At 41.7% G+C, this 21,083-nt stretch overlaps 1 protein-coding gene across 1 annotated transcript in view; it reads right to left on the bottom strand.

Moving 5' to 3' along the window:
• LOC306919142 (FRAS1-related extracellular matrix protein 1-like) overlaps positions 1 to 21,083 on the bottom strand; it is a gene marked incomplete at its 5' end in the record, with an annotated part of 94,175 nt that overhangs the window by 39,962 nt on the left and 33,130 nt on the right. The window contains 6 exons of the mRNA XM_079531973.1: positions 2,073 to 2,221; positions 5,068 to 5,264; positions 7,591 to 7,806; positions 8,493 to 8,687; positions 11,835 to 12,087; positions 13,996 to 14,089. Coding sequence (XP_079388099.1) covers positions 2,073 to 2,221; positions 5,068 to 5,264; positions 7,591 to 7,806; positions 8,493 to 8,687; positions 11,835 to 12,087; positions 13,996 to 14,089 — 1,104 coding nt within the window. The remainder of the gene's footprint in view (positions 1 to 2,072; positions 2,222 to 5,067; positions 5,265 to 7,590; positions 7,807 to 8,492; positions 8,688 to 11,834; positions 12,088 to 13,995; positions 14,090 to 21,083) is intronic.

Here is a 21,083-nt window from a genome sequence, read left to right as displayed (position 1 = left end):
AGCTAAACATTGCTCTCAAAAATGTTTTTGAAAACATTTGAGCAAGAAATAGACGAAGCAGGACCCGGAAATGGATTCTATTTGATCAACTCACTTCCTTGTTTTCCGACAGTGCATGCTCCAGCCCTGCAGCTGGCCAGACACAACCAGCGCGAACTTATGGAATACTTTTTTTGTCGTGTTTTGGGTCATGTATTAATTTATGTTAGGTAGCCATGTAATAAGCGGGTGTACATAATTCACCTTCAGGGAGTGTAACCACCTCGGCTTCGCCTCGGTGGTTAAACTCCCTGTCGGTGAATTATCTCCCGACAATGACCACCTAGCCAGATATTATCCCTTACTAACAATTATACGTATGGTACAGCATGTTAATACAATACAACTATTACAATCTTATGGTATGTATGTTAATACATTATAACTATATCTGTATGGTACAGTGTGTTAAAGCAGGGGTTCTCAACCCGTGGGTCGCGACCCCTCGGGTTGCAACTGAATGGCTGGAAAGTGGAAATGAAGAGTTTACATAATAGTACACATAGTACATGCATACACCTTCCCTGATGATTATATCTGGTTTCAGTATTTATTTATGGTGTATTGTCTCTATTATTAAGGTTATTGTAGCAGTCCATTTATATTGGGGGTCGGGAGGGGGCGGGGCGGGGGTCCCCGGCCAAAAACGTTGAGAACCCCTGTGTTAAAGGACCACTTATAATTGGTCCTAATGTTCATGATAAAATGCCATAATTTTGTTCTACTCAGTCTGTGTTTCATAGGAGGGCTGTGGTCAGATCAGAAACCGTCCACCAGTGACATCAGCATTAGGCTTCTTTTTTGAAAACAATTAGATTTGTATTATCGTGAAAACGATGGTTTCCATTATTGCATTGCAACTTTTCAGAAATAGAAAGACTGCTTGTAGCTTGTATTCCCCATTGTTGATGTCACTGGTGGGCGGGTTTCTGAACTGCCCACAGCCAGTAGGAAAAAAATGGTTGCATTTCATCATGAACATTAGTGAGGACCAATTATCTGAAGGTAGGTTAACGTTGAAAAGTGGTGAAGTGGTCCTTTAATACACTATAGGCAGTATCTGCATGGTAGGGCATGTTACTACACCAGTGGTTCCCGAACCTTTTCATGTCAATGACCCCCAAAATGACACTCATTAGCAGTGGCGTGCACAGATAGACACTAGGGGGTGCTTTTGGCAATGTGCCCTTTTGAAAAACAAAAAAAAAAAAAAAAACTTATTTCCCCTTTTTTTTTTTGATTTTTCAAAAATAGCAGACCTACAAGCTCATAGCGCGCCACTCGGTGGCGCGCTATGAGCTTGTAGATCTGCTATTTTTCAATAGCTAAAGCATAACATAATGCTAACACCAAAAGGGGTTCCCGCCCAAAATGGATTAAGGCAACCGGCCGGTTCCACGCGCTGCACAAGGTGCCCTTTTTTAACTTGAGCACCTGCCCCTCTAAATGTCTGTGCACGCCACTGCTCATTAGCCTGCGGACCCCCATTAGAAAACAAATGCCAAGGACCCCCATAAGAGAAGATGTTTACAGCTGTAGCAGTGATGTTCAACCATTTTCATTTCAAGGACCCCCATAGTTTGATATGCAACAGGCTACGGACCCCCATTTAATGGCATTTATATCTCTGAGACCTTCATTTATATTGTAAAATCAATGTTTAATTTAACTCTGTGAGTGTACAAATGGAACGGGTCCATTTGGTTCCATGTATACCCTCTCAGAGTTACAGACCCATACTGTAAGTCTTTGTTTCCTTCTTCTATGAAATTACTTAAATCTCAAAAAAGGTGGGCATAATAAGCTTCGGCTTCAGCCCTTTCCTTTTCGGTCAATTGTATCATGTCAATCCTTTTTTCTGTATGTAATGTTGGGATAAACCATGACCGAGACAAATAAACTATCTATCTAAGGGTCCATTTGGTTCCAAACTATAATTTAGCTGGGGACCCCCTGGAACTCCCTCAAGGACCCCTAGGGGTCCCCAGACCCCAATTTGGGAACCACGTGTACTCGCCCATCTCCCTCAGTACCTGCTCAGGTCCTTCCCGTAGATGCCGTTGAGCAAGGAGCCATGAGCCGGGGGTTGGACCACGGTGAAGGTCAGGAGGTCGGCCGGAGCGTCCAGGTCAGAGGCGTCCAGGAGGGACGGGGTTAAAAGCCTGACCCCGCCTTCCTTCACCTGAAGGTGTTATACGTAAAGGGATAACACCATTTAGACCCGACACCAGATTCTACAAAATGTAATGTCTTCTAAATCATGACAGTTTTCAGTTAAAAAGCCTATGTTTCTATGTCAGTGGTTCTCAAAGTTTTTCACGTCAAGGAGCCCAGAAACTGTAATTGGCCCCCGACCCCATCTGAAAATATGTTGTTCCTGGGACCCCCCAACCCAGAAGCAAAGGTTTGAGTTAAAGTGTTCACTGGGAAAGAATATATATTCAAAGATTTGCACACATTTTCACGATTTTTCAAAAATATGAGGTTGTGGATCCCCAAAAGGGGTTCCTGTCCTGAATGGGTTAACCCATTTAGACCTGAGGACGCGTCTGTGTCAGCCTTATAGCTTTTAACCACGTTAACCGTTATTTGAAACTTTAGCTTTTATTTTGGAAAAATCGTGAAAATGTGTGCTTGAATTTAATTGAATATTATATTCTTTCACAGTGAACGTTTTTTAAATCTAAATTTTATCCCATGATATTGTAACCCATTTTTTCACCCAGTGTCAATTATCTAATGTAATCCTGGGCGCTACACTTCCTCTGCCAACCTGGGGGGGGGGGTTCAGCGGACTGACCTCATGCTTCCTTCTATGCATGAGGAGTCCAAGCTGCTTCTTTTCACCTGACAGGGAAGAGTTTCCCTGGCCGAACGTAGCGCGTGGATTCCGTGGAAGGAACACGTTATTCTCACCAGTTCCTTTCCCCTCCATCAGGCTGGCCAGGGGGAGGCAGTTTAGAGACCAGGATCACTGCATGTTTTTGTGAGATATACCCTAGGGGACACGGGGAGAACATGCAAACTCCGCAGATGTTGGACTGTACTGTATCTAAGATGATCCTTTTGAAACTTCTCAAGGGAACTTTCAAAGCTGATTTTAGTCTGGACTGTAGATCGTTCCACGACCAAGGGCCAAAGAAGGTCAGACATGTTTTACCCCCCTCGGATTTGAATCCTGGTACTACACACCACAGCCAAGCATTTGACCTGAGGTTGAGGCCATTTTGGACCAAGTCAAATTTGGATGAAATGTAAGACGGCAGGTCACCCAGAATGGCTTAATAAATGAAAATATGCCAATGCTGCAGCCTGCGAGATGCCAATGAGAATCAACCGACCCGCACCATATAACGTGCAATGATGTGTTCTGAAAGGTGAATTAGTTATGAATCTCAATGCAGCATGGTACAAGGGATCCAATTTGGCCAAGGTGGAGGAGCAGGCAAACCTATAAATGGTATCACCATAATCCAATTGGGACAGGAAGAGACCAAAGACCAGTTTTTCACGAGCTGAACAAGCAAAACAAGCCTTCAATCTGTAGAAGAAACCCAGAGTGAATTTAAGCTTTTTGCACAAGGAATCAATATGAAATTTGAAATGAAGGTGTTTATCCAACCAAAAGCCAGGTATTTGTAGCGCTCCACTCACGGAGATGGTCACTGGTGCTGAAATAGCTCGTGGAGTGAACAACATAGCTTTAGTTTTATTGCCATTTAACAATAATTTGCTCTTTATTAATTAATTTTGCAGGGAGACGAAATCAAAGGACAAATTTGCTACAGCCACCTCAAGAGTCGGTGCACAGGTGTACAGAACCGTATCATCTGCATACATGTGATACCTAGAGTGCTTTGATTGACTACAGATGTTGTATCGAACCCTGAGGGACACCTCAGGACACAGATTACCCAGCGGGAATCGAACCCACACAGCAAACGTTTTAACTCAAATATTAAATGATCCATGGGACATATTTAACCGGGGCAATCACAACAATATTAGTTTGTAATATATCGTCGCTGTCTGGCAGAAACCAGATAACTCCATTTTTCAGGGTTTTTATTTTTATTTTTTTAACACCCTTTAATGTCGGTGTGTTGGTTAAAAAAAAACAGCACACCCTTGTGAAGTGAGGGGCACTCTCATCATCAAACATCATCTCATTCTGGCCAATCACAATTTGCATCCTCACCTTCGTCTTCAATGTTTGTGTTTACACAGACAAAAGGTCAAGACAGATTGCTGTACCCGCACTGTTGGGATGAAAAGAGAGTTGTGCCAGAAGCTCTCTGTCTACCGAGCCATATCTTCGTTCCTACTCTCACCTATGGTCATGAAGTGTGGGTCTTGTCCGAAAGAATAAGGTTGCGAATACAAGGGGCCAAAATGAGTTTTCTTCGACGGGTGGCTGGCAACTCCCTTAGAAATAGGGTGAGAAGTTCAGTCACACGAGAGCGACTCGGAGTAGAGTCGCTGCTTCTTGGCCTGGAAAGGAGCCAGCTTAGATGGTTCTGGCATCCCTAGGAAAGTCCTCAAGGCACGTACCACTGTATCCAAGTAATATAATATTATTACTTTTTTAAGGAGTAATATGTAATAAGTAACATATTACTCTCTTGAGTAATATTGCCCAACACTGCTGATAAAGCAGCTAACTACACTCAATCTCTCCCCCTCTCATGCAAGTATCTGACAATATATAATACATAGCGTGTAATTACTTGCGCAAGCAGAGCGCGCAAGTATTGTGGTCGTGCTGGTACGAATGCACGTGTATGCTTGGTAGGTATTGATGTTGACGTCATTAAGATATGTATCAATGCCGGGTTATAACGTATTTTAATGGTGACGTAATAAAGATGGCTGAGATTTGAAAGGTCGTAGCGGTCGACAGTACTTGCGCGCTCTGCTTGCGCACTAGTAGGCCAAGTAGGCAAGTAGGCACTCGACAGAGTGCAGTTCTAGTTTTGCTACACCACTGACCTAAAGACCAGGAAGTGTAGCTGTGATTGGACAACGTACGGTGAAGTTAACGAGGTGCAGAGACGGCGTCTCGTCATTGGTCGGATTGATGACGATGTAGATCGGGACGGGGGCGGAGCGATAGAGCCCGTCGCTCACGCTGACTGACAGCTGGTCCACGGTAGGCTCCGCCCCTCTGTGTTCCGACTGGACGTAGTTGATGTAGCCCAAGGTCAGGTGGACGAGAGTGAAGGATTCTGGGGGATTGAAAAACAGCAAAGTATAATGGGATCAGCTTTACATCAGAATACTGATATATTATTAATTCAGCTGTTACAATTCCAAACATGCAAACATGACCCGCTTTGTTTGCATGTCCAATGTGTTTGGATTTAGTTCATAAAGTTAACATAACTATAACTAAATTCATTTAAAATTAAATTAAAAGGTTCTTTTTCAGGAGTCCGATTTAAAAAAATGGCGATTTCAATTCAAATATAGCAAAAATAGCCGAACTACAAGCTCATAAAGTTAACATAACTATAACTAAATTCATTTAAAATTAAATTAAAAGGTTCTTTTTCAGGAGTCCGATTTAAAAAAATGGCGATTTCAATTCAAATATAGCAAAAATAGCCGAACTACAAGCTCAAAACGCGTCGCGATGCGACACGTTTTGAGCTTGTAGATCGGCTATTTTTGCTACGACAGTAGCCACCCAAATTTGTGCATGTACAACTTCTTGGTCTCAACTGCGCATATTTCTTTCCTTCCATGGAGCACCATGGAGCAACATGGCGTTGCCCGTACGGTCTTCGCGTCTCGTCCTCTTTAGACAGTCCTTGATGTAGTCCAGGAAGTAAGTGAGACCAGTGTCCATGACATCAGAGACACTGGGCTCACTGCTAAAATCTAAAATATCTGAAACCACATATTACACACAAAGACCCCCAGGAAAGTGTTCTAAATCTTCTAAACGTCATTAACATATTATATTTTTGCAAAAAGGGTGAAGTTTGGCTTCAACCCATTCAGGACGGGAACCCCTTTTGGTGTTTTAAGCATTATGTTATACTTTAGCTATAGAAACAACAGCAGATCTACAAGCACATCGAGTGCCGCTCTATGCGCTTGTAGATCTGCTATTTTTTTTAAATAGTAAAAATGTGGCGCAAATCATTGAATATACAGTATATGCTTTCAGAGCACACGTTTTTAATTCAAAGCTTTGCTTCTGGGGGGGTCCCTGAAGGAACAACATATTTTCAGATGGGGGGTCCGCAGCCAAATACAGATAATTCTGGGGGTCCTTGACATGAAATAGTTTGAGCACCACTGGCACTGACACAGAAACATAGGTTATTCAGAAAACTGTTAGGATTTAGAAGCCTTTTTTCTTTTTAGAATTGGCCTCAAGTCTAAAGAAATCACAACCGTGTGAAACGAGGGGCGCTCTTGTCATCGTACATACATCAATTTATGTTAGCGGACATTTGACATTAATACATAAGGTAGGTGGTCCCTTATTGGCCAAGCGCTCCCACCATCATTTAGCTCTTATCATCATACTCTGCATTGGATCGGCAAAATCATCCGTTATCAGTACCTTCGCATAGGGCCAGTATGGCCATACTGGCATACTCACCCTTGGCTGAACATAGCCTGGTCAAGGACTCCCCCTGCTGAACGTGTCATTTCCAACTCTATTGTCGGCGCATGGAAACTAGGGGCTACTAATATATACTATTCTCTGCCTATACTCTGGCCTTCGCAACGCTCGGCACGGCGACTCGCTCGGCTAGCGCCTCGCTCAAGGCCACCAGACACGGCGTGCCTCCGTCAGGACATCAGTGACATTATATGTGACATTATATGACTGATAACGGATGATTTCGCCGATCCAATGCAGAGACACCGGTCGAATGGGGTGCCATCATGCATCATCTCATACTGGCCAATCAGAATGCCTGTTGCCTGTGATTGGTTAGCTGATTTGCTCGTTTACATATGACGTACATTTTCCCTTCAATGTCAATGGCGTTTAATGTTTTGATGTTTAATTTACGTCATATTTAGCGGAATTTTGATGTAATTTCTCCGTTCATTGTCAATGGCAAATATTGAGCCGTGTGGGGACAAGATTTAGCAGACAATTGACCTGAATTCCCCTTTCATTGTCAATGGCAAATCTTGAGACGTGTTGGGACAAAAGCTGTTTATAGAAGGGGCTAGCGCCCCTTAAAAATGGGTTAAGCATTGACCCCGCGGCCCCGCCTCCCTTTGGATGTGAACCCCCACCCCCCACACAAAAAAAACATTAGAGCTGTATATCGGAGGGGCTAGCACCCCTCAAAAACAGAGAGATGTGTCTGTGTCGTAATGTTTTAGTTTCCCAACACTTTAAAAACTACACCGCAATGATAAGCTATCACCTCAAACTGGAATACGAATGCGTCTCAAGTCTGCACACATGTATGTAAGCACATGCATACGCATGCATGCACCCACGCAAGCGCGCGCGCACACACACACACACACACACACGCACGCACACACACGCACACACACTCGGTGTGCACTGACCCACAGGGACTCCAGCGTTGCTCTTCTCGGAGCCGGCGGCAGGCAGCGTGTTCTCCAGGTAGCCGTGCAGAGGAGGCGTGTCCAGGTAAAAGGTCAGCTGGTGGGCGGGGCTGTCGGGGTCCATGGCCCCCAGGAGCCCCTCTCCTCCCCCTCCGACCCCCCCTCCCCCACACACACACACTGAGGAGCCCTCGTCCACCACCAGCATGGAGGAACCTGCATGGGAGACACATGGTGGTCATTGTCACATTATTATTATTATTAAGGAAGGGAGGGAGGGAGGGAGGGAGGAAGGGAGGGATCTGTCTGTCTGTCTGTCTGTCTGTCTGTCTGATGAGAAAGGCCCATGTAAATCCTATACTGTAGCACATGACACTAGCGCTTCACATTTTGAACCGTAGGTTGTACAATCAATCTCTTTCTTTCCCTGGATCATTTGGTACATGGTGCAACTTGCCACGCCTATTTCCCCCTGACAAGATTATTATTATTATTATTTTGATACTGAACATATCAGACAGCACTGTACCACCAAACAATAGAAAATAACAATGTTCCAATATAACTCTGCTATTGTCGCACTCTGATGATGGTAAATGGTGCATTTATATAGCACCTTTATCCAAGGCACTTTACATAGATTGTGCATTACATTCACCAATTCACACACACATTCATACACCGATTGCGGCGGAAGCCATGCAAGGTACCAACCAGCACATCGGGAGCAATTTGGGGTTCAGTGTCTTGCCCAAGGACACTTTGACATGTAGACAGGAGGAGCCGGGATTCGAACCGCCGACCCATGGATCATTGGATGACCTGCTCTACCTCCTGATCCACAGTCGCCAGAGCAGTGATGATGTCATCAGAGAAGTGAGTCAGTGATTGGCTTCTCTTACCCAGGGTGACGGCGGGGACCTTGTTGTTGACAGGAAGCACGGTGACGTTGAGGTCGTAAACAGGAAGTGTCCCGTGCAGGGGGACGGGTGGGGGCGGAGCGTCTCCGTGGCAACAGCTGTCCGTCCCGCCGGCCTCGCCGTCCGACACGATGAGCGTGACCGAGTCCCAGACGGCGTCCGCTCCAATCTCCCCTCCTAAATGTAAACGATACAAGTCAAGCTGTTACAAATCATAAGTCTAGGGGTAAATGAGTGGGTAACATATGAAGGGGGAGCAGACACCAGGATCAAAATGCGAGGATTTATTATAAAGGTATGTAATAATTAAGGCTGTCAAAGTTAACGCGTTAATCGTGCGTTAACTCAACGTCCTTTTAACGGCGTTAATTGAATTAACGCGCGATTAACGCATGGTGAAGTTTGACAACGGTTGAGAGACGCATGCATCTGAATGCAGGCAGGCAGATTCCAATAGCCCCGCCTCTCTTTCATCCCCCCCCCCCCCCCCCCCCCCCCCCCCACTCTCTCTCTACCATTCCCACACTCAGTCGGACCGTCAGTACTATAGGGCTGCGCACTGGACAGTTGAGCTGTGAGCAGAGGCTGAATGCCTCCGTTCGGCTCGTTATTAATTAATTTGCTTCACAATGTGTTAGATCAGAAGCTCTTTGAAGTGGGCATTGGGCAAAAGCGAAACTCTGGCAGTTTTGGTTGACAAACATAGTTAGTTGTGGAAGCTTGATGCTAATCATGCTACAGCTACACAGACCATGCTAATGAGTGCTAAAGCTAATGTTGACTTGCAGGAGAGAGGGGCAGGGGCTCTCGTGTGTGTGTGTGTGTGTGTGTGTGTGTGTGTGTGTGTGTGTGTGTGTGTGTGTGTGTGTGTGTGTGTGTGTGTGTGTGTGTGTGTGTGTGTGTGTGACTGTGTGTGTGTGTTGAGTTTATGATTTTGTTTCCCTCTTCCATGGCATTTGCAATAAAGCAAGCATTCTCCCATGTTGAGTATTTAAAACTTGAAAAGACCACCAGTGGTCCCTGAGGGGATTCCAGGTGGCCCACAGCTAAATGATGGAGGGTTGGTAACCAAATTAATAATGAACCCTTATAGATCTTTAACTCTCAAGAGTTGAATAATTGTTAAACAAATGCATTATTTAAAGTTAATTTACAAGAAGTCTACACAATTAGAGAACTTAGAAAGAATGTTATTTTGATCAACATACAGCCTGTTATCTCTCCTAATGGTACCAACATCAATACAGTTCTTTAGTTTGGGCCTGGAAGGCTAAATGTCATCAAATGGTGGTCCTTGGCTCAAATGCAGAATAAATAATGGACCTTGATATGAAAAATCTAGAAAACCACTGATTTAAGGTATATTTAGAACGGATACAAAATATGCGATTAATTTGCGATTAATCAGCGATTAACTATGGGAAATCATGCGATTAATCGCGATTAAATATTTTAATCGACTGACAGGCCTAGTAATAATACATCAATCAAACATATAATACAATATTGGCTCACCAAACAAAAGAAACAATAAATAAACAACGCCTTTCCGAAGGGAACACATTTAACAATTAAACAATAAGGTAGATGTTCAAACAGTTAGTCGTGGTACGTAGCGGATCGAAAGGTGTGAGTCAGGCCTCAGACTAAACAATAACACTGGTTTAAAGACTCTTAACACTGGTTTAAAGACTCAGACTAAACAATAACACTGGTTTAAGACTCAGGCCTCACTCACACCTTTCGATACAACATTGTTGGATGCTAGATGTAAACAAAGGGTTTGTTTACATCTTGCCCCAATGCATTTCCAATGGAAGTCACATGGTTTGACACAACATTTGTGTTGTACGGCTTTCGGCTGTGTTTCGACTTCCCCCCAACCCCTCATACAACACAAATGTTGTGTCAAACCATGTGACTCCCATTGGAAATGCATTGTGAGCTTGCATCAGTCAATAAGTCTCATGCATCAGCTATACATCAAGCCGTTGTGAAGGTGTCAGGTCAGGCCTAAACAATAACACTGTTTTAAAGACGGACCTACCCTGCTACACGTAAACACCTAACAGTTTAAAGGCACAGTATGTAACATTGCCCTGTGTTTACATTACAAAGCAACATATTGCTTTGCCATTGTCACGCAATGATCAATGATCAATCCATCAATGATGGACAAAATAAATTGACAATTCCGTAAAAAAAGAAAGGGAGATCCAGTAGAAGCCCTAAGACAAGTTTGTAGATTGCCGATTTTAGGTATAAAGCAGGCATTACAACGCAATTGTGTGCACATTTATGTTAATTAAGTAATTCAAGCATGAATTCAAGTAATTCAAAGATGTTAATTAGATGTTAATTAACCTGTGTGACCATATACATGTTAATTATATGTTATTTAGATGTTACTTGATGTTAATTAGATTACAATTAGATGTTAATTAACCTGTGTGAACATAATAATGAGATGTTAATGAGATGCGAATTAACATGTGTGGACATAAGATATGTTAAAGAGATGTTAATGAGATATGAATTCATCTGTGTGAACATATTAGCCTAGATGTTAATGATATGTTAATGATATGTTAATTAACCTGTGAACATAGTAGATGTTAATGATATATGTTATTGAGATGTTAATTAACCTGTGTGAACGTAGTAGCTGCTAATTGGATGTTAATTAGATGCTAATTAGCCTGTGTGGACATAGTAGATGTTAATGAGATGTTAATTAACCTGTGTGAACATAGCAGATGTTAATGAGATGTTAATGATATGTTAATTAACCTGTGAACATAGTAGATGTTAATGAGATATGTTATTGAGATATGAATTCATCTGTGTGAACATATTAGCCTAGATGTTAATGAGATGTTAATGATATGTTAATTAACCTGTGAACATAGTAGATGTTAATGATATATGTTATTGAGATGTTAATTAACCTGTGTGAACGTAGTAGCTGCTAATTGGATGTTAATTAGATGCTAATTAGCCTGTGTGGACATAGTAGATGTTAATGAGATGTTAATTAACCTGTGTGAACATAGCAGATGTTAATGAGATGTTAATGAGATGTCAATTAACCTGTGTGAACATAGTAGATGTTAATGAGATGTTAATGATATGTTGATACTATGCTAATTAACCTGTGTGGACATAGTATATGTTAATGATATGTTAATGAGATGTTAATAATATGTTAATTAACCTGTGTGGACATATATGTTAATGAGATGTTAATAATATGCTAATTAACATGTGTGGACATAGTAGATGTTAATGTGATGTTAATGAGATGTTAATGAGATGCTAATTAACCTGTGTGGACATAGTAGATGGTGCCTTGCAGCAGGTCCCGTTGGGAGAACTTGTCCACGGCGAGCCCTGCCCTCTGCAGCTCTCCTCTAGAGGGCGCTCTGGCCAGCATGTAGGTCAGCTGGTCGTCGTCACTGTCGGCGTCCGTGGCCGACAGGTAGTCCACCGTCACCTGGACACGCCCACCCTCGTCACAGCTCAGCCCCGCCCACAGGCCCGCCCCCAGCTGAGGAGGGACGTCGTTCACTGGCAGCACCTGGAGGTGTTGACGCACGAAAAAAGGGCATTAGCCCATGTAGACCTGAGGGTCTGTGTCTGTGTCACCGTCTGTGTCACATCATAGCTTTTAAACACTTTAACCGTTACTTTTTAAACTTTAGCTGTTGGAAAAATAACAGATCTACAAGCGCATAGCGCGGCACCGAGTGCCGTGCTACGAGCGGCCAAATACAAATCATTCTGGGGGTCCTTGACATGAAATAGTGTGAGCACCACTGATAAAGAAAACATAGGGTTTTAGTTTTTCAGATTAGACATTTGTAGTATCTGTTCTCAAGTCTTAATGGGTTAACACATTCTAACCGCGATCTTCCATTCTTTATGAATTAGTTGACCATGCCTTGTTTTCAACAAAAAAAAGTAATAGAAGCATTTTCATGAATCCTTTAGCTTTGGAGTGGAAGGACTGGATTTTTTATCATGTGATTTCCGGGTGTATACTTCTCTGGGAGTCATACTAAAACTATGACGAAAAATGAGGAAACCTGAATAGAAGCTAAATAAAAACTAAGCTACGATGACTAAATATATTGACAATTTCGTCAACAAACTAGACTAAAATGGTAGGCAGGGACTAGTATAGATAAGAACAACCAAACATTTTATGTTTGGTTGTGTAGCAGAGTGGCTCACAGCCTCAGCCTGATTACTTAAAACTCTAATATCTTCCTCGGTCCATAGTATAGGGATATCCCTTTGGTGTAGTGTTCGACCTGGGTTAGAATCACAATGGTGCCGTGAGTGACCCGGATCAGGTTTCCCTGTGGGAGGAGGTCAAAAGGGGGGTGAGTGTAGGAGAGTGGCACACTCAAATATATCCCCCAGTCCAAGGGATATCCCTTTGGTCTAATGGTTAATATATTGGACTTTCATGCGGGAGACCCGAGTTCAAATCTATTGTCATATTGCAACCAAGTGTAAAATCAGGCTTAATGCCTGATTTGCCTGACAATAAACTATTCATTCATTTGTTGTACGACACTATCAAGTCACATTTCGTCAAAATCAACTGCAGATTTAGTCAACTAAAATCTTATGACATTTAGTCGACTAAAACTAGACTAAACACTAAAGCATTTCAGATGACAAAACTAAACTTGACTAAAACTAAATTACATTTTATTCAAAAGACCATGACTAAAATTAAATCAAATTTGCTATCAAAATCAAAACTAAGTCATAGCATCATTCTACGTCATTGAAAACTCCACATGACGTAGATCTATGTATCTATCATGGCAATCAATGTGTTTTAATGACTACGTTTGAGAACGTGCGTCTCCACTACAGTTTGATAGTCCGGCAGCCAACAGGCTTATTTTGTTTAAAGTGGGACATTTGGTATATTGTCCTTTTTTGTTTGTTGATTGTTTGTTTTTTTGGGCCTAAAATATTGTCTATATACATACTGTACATTCATGAATCCGCTTGCTGACCGGCTGTCGGTATTGAGCATTTTTTTATAGGGGATATATGCATAATGAAAGTTTGAATGTTTTGAATTTGTTGCCTTATATAGGTTGTTAATGGTAACCCCATAAACAAAACTGCTCAGTACCGACAGCCGGTCAACAAGTGGATTCATGAATGTACGTATATAGACAATATTGTAGGCCAATATAAAAAACTATATACCAAATGTCCCACTCCACGAGTCCACGCCCCTGGCTGCCGGACTATTAGCATCTTGTTACTTTCTTATGTTGTACATTGTGTTACTACCTGTTGTGTGGGAGTTCTGACTGCTCCGGACCATGCTGAATAACTGCTAGCGTGCATAACAACTTCAGACCTGGACTTAAGTCTGTGTGTGTGTGTGTGTGTGTGTGTGTGTGTGTGTGTGTGTGTGTGTGTGTGTGTGTGTGTGTGTGTGTGTGTGTGTGACCTGCACATGCAGAACAACCGCAGCAGAGTTGTGTCCGTCGGTCACGGTCAAATGTACCGTGTCTTCTACCGTCTCTGAGTCATCATGGATGTACCTGCACGCATGCGCACACACACACGCACGCACGCACACGCACACACACCGACACACACACACACACACGCACACACACCGACACACGCACACACACGCAATTACTATTTAGGCATTTAGATCTTAATCCAGAGCGATTTACAGTAAACAAGAACAACACATCGTAATACAGTACATCAAATACATATAATTCTAAAACGGTTAGTCCCAATACTTCTAATTGGCTGGTTTCTGATTAGACCACGTAGTAAATCTCACGATAATCTACACCTTAAATCAGTTTATATCAATCCCAGGTGCGTTACATTGATCCTGCAACTCGGTAGCTGAACTAGGGAAGGGAAGTGCTTGATTGCTTTACAAGCGAACTTGAGCCACGTGGCCAGGGGGCCAATTACATATAATTTCTGGGGTCCATGACATGAAATAGTTTGAGAACCAATGATATAGAAACAGAGGTTTTTCTGTCACGATTTATAAGACATTTTTAGAATCTGGTTTCAGGTCTAAATGGGTTAATACCTTATACTTAATATCGTGAACTTGTAGATCTATTCAAGCTGTTACTTTGGGCTTGTTTATCTGTAAAGACGGGCCGATGCAGACTGTTGTGGTTTCCGGCCTCAGCTGCCTGACTCAGCATAAGCATATTGATAACCATGACATTATTATTGTCTCATCATCATCATTTATTTAACTCACGACCATGATCACATGGTTTGGAGCACAGATTAATAAAAGTATACAATCAACAGTATACATTACATTACATGATATACATCGACATATCGAAAGGCTTTCCCTATTTGTACAGTGGAAGAACATTTTTCAGAAAAGCACCCAATTTATAGATTACTTTTGGTTTTTCAGATTTTAGTAATGCAAATAGTAAAAAGTAAGTAAGTAAAAAAATAAATTGGCAAGTATTTTTGCCTGAAATTCATAATGCTAGCATTCTTACATTCCAACAAAACATGGTACTCATCTCCAATTCTGGCTTCATTACATAGATTACAAATCCTCTGACTTCTTTCCAGTCCTTTATATCTACCGATGACCTTTGGAATTCTTGTGTTGTTTAGCCTAAAGTTGCAAATAGCCTGTCTATACTTACGGTTTTCACATAGAAGGTATTTTTCTAATTTGAACTCTTGTTTGTATTCAACATAGATGTCACATGATGTCATACTATTGAGTTCACTTTGCCATTTTTGCAAAAACTGTTCAATGTTATTACATTTCTGGGCCAACCAAATGTAAGACATACCACATTCGTCACCTGTGCAACCCAAGGTGACACATGGGCACCTGTGTTGAACAGGTTAAGCAGACAGTCGTACATTATTCGACTCAGTTTACTCTTTTTTCCTTCGATCAACCGAGCCCAGTACCCGATAAGTCTCTTTTTAACGGCAATACAAATTGGGTACCTCCCCAGCTCACCGTACACCATATTACTACAGGTACTTGTTTTAACTTTTAGGATATACTTGAGAAATTTAAGATGTAATTTTTCTAGTTTTTCGAACCCCCAGATGTGTACAGCATGACTGGTGAGACCAATTTGTCGAAAAGATCTAGTGCAACATTTACTGGTAAATCAAATGATCTACATTTACTAAGGAGGGAGTACATGGCACGTGAGGCCTGCTTGTGTAATTCTTCGATAGCAATCTTAAATGATCCGTTATAATTCATAATAACTCCAAGGTATTTGAAACTATGGACAATCTCTAGATTGACTCCATTACAAACAAACTTTGCTGATATCAGCTTTTCTACATCCAAAGACTGTGACCTTTGTTTTTTCACTATTGATTTTCAATTTCCATTTTTCACAGAAACCACATCAGGTCTATTGCCTTCTGCAATCCCTCCTTTGTATTTGACATGACAATTGTGTCATCCGCATATAATAATACCAAAAGCTGGAAATAGCTATCGATAAGTGGGTCGTCATAATTAATAGACTGGCCGCCATTGTGAATAAGGTAATCCTCCAGGTCGTTGATAAACAATGAGAACAGTAATGGTGACAGATTTCCCCCCTGTCTTACTCCAGCTAAACTTACAAAGAAATCTGATTTCATGCCATTAACAAAAACACACGATTTAACGTTTTTATACATATTCATTACTATATCCATACATTTACCCTTGATGCTTACAATTTACAATTTACAATTTAGGCATTTAGCAGACGCTCTTAATCCAGAGCGACTTACAATAAGCAAGAACAAAAGCATGGGAATACATCACATATGTAAAAAGCATTTATCGCGAAACATGCGTAAGCTAAGAACGTGACTAGAACATATCTATATAATGACACTATACATATAAACTAGAACTAGAACATATCTATATAATGACACTATACATATAAACTACACATATATGCTATACTATGCTGTACATATATACTATGAAGTGCTATGACTACTATACACTATATACTATGAAGTGCTATGACTACATACAATGCACTTATTGTGCTGTCTACATGACATGCTATAAGTCTGTTTCAAATGCTATATAAGTCTAAGAAGTGCTGTCTAAGGGGGGTAGGGTAAGTGCTATGGGCCATGATGGAGTCTGAAAAGGTGGGTTTTCAGACTACGGCGGAAGATCGGGAGTGATGCTGCAGTTCTGATTGCAACGGGAAGTGCATTCCACAGTTTTGGGGCCAGAAGGGAGAAGAGTTTGGGACGTGTGGAGCGTTGTCCCGGCGTTTTTAGTGAGGGTACTTCCAGCTTCCCTGCGTTGGCTGATCTGAGTGCGCGGGAGGGTTTGTAGGGTTCAATCATGCTGGCAAGATATGGGGGAGCCATACCTTTGGTTGCTTTAAATGCCAACATCAGAGTTTTGTATTCTGTGCGGGCAGCGACCGGGAGCCAGTGCAGGGAGCGGAGCAGGGGGGAGACATGTGAGAATTTTGGCTGGTTGAAGACCAAGCGAGCTGCGGCATTTTGGATCAGTTGGAGAGGCTTCAGTGCACATGCCGGTAGGCCAGTAAGGAGAGAGTTACAATAGTCAAGTTTTGACAGGACTGTTGTCTGGATTAGGAGCTGGGATGATTCCTGGGTGAGGAACGGTCTAATTCGTCGTATGTTATAGAGTGTGAACCTACAGGATCGAGTGACAGCTGTGATGTGAGTTTAGATAGTTTATACCAAAGGGCATCCCTCCAGACTGTATCAAATGCCTTACTGTAATCAATAAAGGAACAGAATAATCTCTTCTTTTTAAAGCAAAATAGTTCAACAATGTGCTTCAGGAGAAAAATATGGTCACTGGTGGAGCCTGCCTGGGTTTCCCTCAAGATAGAAATGTCTTCGCAGAAGTTTACCCATGCAACTCAGAAGCGTAATCCCTCTATATCACAGTCGGCAGTATTGTCCAATCTTCAGGGAAGATACCAGAGTCAAGGATCTTGTTAAACAGGGCTGTATATAGTGGCATGAAAATGCTTGATGTACATTAACTCATTTAGGACTTGATCAATACCTGCTGCCTTGCCCGATTTTAATTTTGAAATAACCTCGTTAATTTCCTGATCTGTGAATCTAGCATTTAGAGCAGTGTTTCCCAACCTGTGCACTTTACTGTGCCGTTTGATGTGTCCAGGTGTGCCGCCTGATTTGACCGAAAATAACACTAACCCTCCCCCGAAAGCAATATTATAGCTACTGGGCTGCAGGCTTCCTATTGTTGCGTCGTTGTTGTTGTCACACGTCTAACCATTAGACGTGCGATAACAATGACGGAACAATAGACTCTAACGACCCTCGGCCATTGAAATGTTAATGCTAAAGAGATGCATCCAGAAGACGCTACATTTCGCGCATATGCACGTAGACAGCAGACACGTACAGTCCTACATGTCCCGACCCAAACACTGAGGAGGTAGTAAACGTGACGTTGTTGTGATTAAACATAATGTGCCACGAAAAATAGCTGTCCAACTGTCCAAGTGTCCATACAGTGTTCCATGCTGAAAATGGCTGATTCAGATCAGCTATTTTCAGCATGTGGAAATATGCAGGCTGTGAGAACTGAGACCCTTCACAATAAAAGCATGCAGCTTTCACAAGTTGGCCCATAATAAAGACAAGGAAAAGGATTAAGAATTAGGTGGCATTTCACATTGCATATATTTTTTCTCCAAAATGTATTTTTTTTAAAGGAATTATTTTGTATTATTAAATCCCCCAAAGTTTTTTTATTCAATAAAGTCTGAGGTTCTATATGGCTATAGGCTGTGGTAATAATAATAATAATAATAATTAAAAAAAGAAAGAACGAAAAATAACTAAAATAGTTCATTTTTTGGAACCATGAACTTTAGTTCATAAAATAAATTAACTTTCCCAACACTGTGTGTGTGTGTATATATATATATATATATATATATATATATATATATATATATATATATATATATATATATATATATCAAAAAGGGAAAAACCTTCCAAGGAAGGGACTGCACACTCCAGGGAACAAAGACGGACAACTTACTGCATCAACTTATTTATTAGCACGACGCGTTTCGCCGTGAGCTTCGTCAGGTGCTATATATATATATATATATATATATATATATATATACATACACATATGTATATAGATAGGCCTATACACCGTATATCTAGGTGTGCCCTGAGATTTTTAGGCTATGAAAAGTGTGCCCTGGGACCAAAAAGGTTGGGAAACACTGATTTAGAGCACTGTCGTCATGGGTGAGTGTTTCAAAATCAACCTCTGGCATCTGACTCATTTGCACATCCCAGTCAGAAAGACTCTTGAAGTGTTCATAGAGCTCCTCTGGTGGGATTGGGCATTGCTCCTTATTTCTGCCGGGGCCACTAAGCATCTTCCAGAAAAGCTTTGGGTTTTTAGACTTTATACTCAGCAGCTCCTTATTAAACGTTTTTCTATATTCTTTCTGGGCTTTAAACAGCTCTTTCTTGTATTCTTTACTATTTAACCTTACGTTTCTGGTAGTTACTTCATTTTTATGTAATTTGTGCATTCTCTTTGCTTTAAGATATATTTTCCTTTTTTGGCAACACCCTTTATTAAACCATACTGCTTTTTTATTTTGTCTTTGCATTTCTAGGTCTATCCATTCTTTTAGGGAATGTGACTGCTGCGCTGCTAATCAGAATGTTACAGGTTTCTTTTGTTATTTCATCCACTGATAGGTTATCTTGATCAATTAACAGTTTACTCAATTTATCAAGCTGAATGTGTTTTATGTACTCGTCTGCCTTAAGTGGATCCCATTTACCTATTTGTTGATTTTCACTATTTGCATGCTCCGTAGGGCCCTCAACCTGTTGGTGAACTATTTTCATGTTTACCTCCAAAGACACTTCCACCATACAATGCTTATCAGAAAACAGTGGGTCAAAATCATGTACACAGAAGCCTCTGGCCTGGCTCACAATGAAAGGGGAACCAATCATATAATCAATGACACGTTTTCTACTGTAGTTGCTTTTCCGTACTGTATGTCATCCCCACTTCTACCGTTTAGTATACATAACTCAAGGTTTCTGCATAGGTCTAACAGCGCACTGCCATAATTTCCAATGTCTCTGTGTGCATCAGCTGATTTTCTTTGTAGAGGGATATTAAATAATTCGAGCATTCCCACATGGCACTCACTTTTGCATACATTCTCATCTGGGTTCCATTTATCCTCCTCAACTAGGACATAATCCTCCCTTTCTTGTGTATGGGCATTCATATCACCAAAAAAATATTATTTTCTAATCCAACGTCAACAATTATTTGCGTGAGTTCATCGAACATGCCTACATTTGAGTATCTCATTTTATATGGTGGAATATAGATTGCTAGTATCACAAGATCCTTGTCGTAACTGAGTGCATGTTTGTTAAATTTAATGCAAACACCTAAGTCACTATTTACACATTTTTGCACACATTTATCAGCCACTTTCATGCTCACAGCTATTATCACTCCCCCAGAGCGCCAATTTGTTAGCTTGTGCCTGTTACTAGCAAACATTAGGAACCCCATAACTTTGAACTTGTCCGTCAACTCAGGTGTATCTACATCATCAGTTTTTGTTTCGTTTAGGCACAGTACATCGTAGTCTTCGTAGGCACAGTACATCGTAGTCTTCGTAGGCACAGTACATCGTAGTCTTCGTAGGCACAGTACATCGTAGTCGGGTCTTGCCTTGCCTTCTTACACCTCCTAGGCGGTGTGCAGTGGATATGTCACTTTCGGTGATATTTGCACCTGCTGCTGTGGCAAGTTTACACACCTTCTCCACGAGTTGGTCCTCCGTTTCTCCGTCTGTTTCTTAAATTCCAGTGATGCGGACATTCTCTTTTCGGCTGTACTGCTCCAGCATATCTTCACTGTATCTGCTTTCAAGGATGTTTTTGTTGAGCTTGTGGCAGTCCACCGACACACTAATTTGCTTCTGCAGTGCTTTTACTATAGCTGGCACTGCTGCTTTAATAGTGATCAGCACTATCCTTGCTAGTTCATCATTGCCAAAACTATCCAGAACTGTGCCAGACTCGACTTCAATTGCAGCCATTATATCGGCGTGCATGGCCTACTACTGTATCAGAGGGACTGACTGTACGTACAATATAGAGGTTATGCACGTGACATCATCATCAAACCCGGAAGTTATGCAGGAATGCCCACTGAGTGGCAAAAAACTACTTTCTGGCCTTGACAACCCATGCATCCAAACAAAAAAGTCCTATCTGATTGCATTAAACAACGTTAAACAATGTTAAACTCACTTTGCATGTTGCTTTGCCACTCGATTTGCCACTCGATGTGCCATTCACTTTAAGCATGCGCATACCCTCTATAGTAACGACCCTGCGAAAGACCCGGCCGTAACTTGCTCCTCCAAGGGAGCTAGCTCTCTTGGCGCGCCTTGTTGCCTGCCTTGTCTACTGAGTTGGAGGCCGGGGTTCGACTCCAGCTCAGGGTGC

This window comes from Electrona antarctica (assembly GCF_951216825.1).
Source record: "Electrona antarctica genome assembly, contig: scaffold_395, whole genome shotgun sequence".
Classification (NCBI taxonomy): domain Eukaryota; kingdom Metazoa; phylum Chordata; class Actinopteri; order Myctophiformes; family Myctophidae; genus Electrona; species Electrona antarctica.
This window is presented reverse-complemented; position numbering and strand designations above follow the sequence as displayed.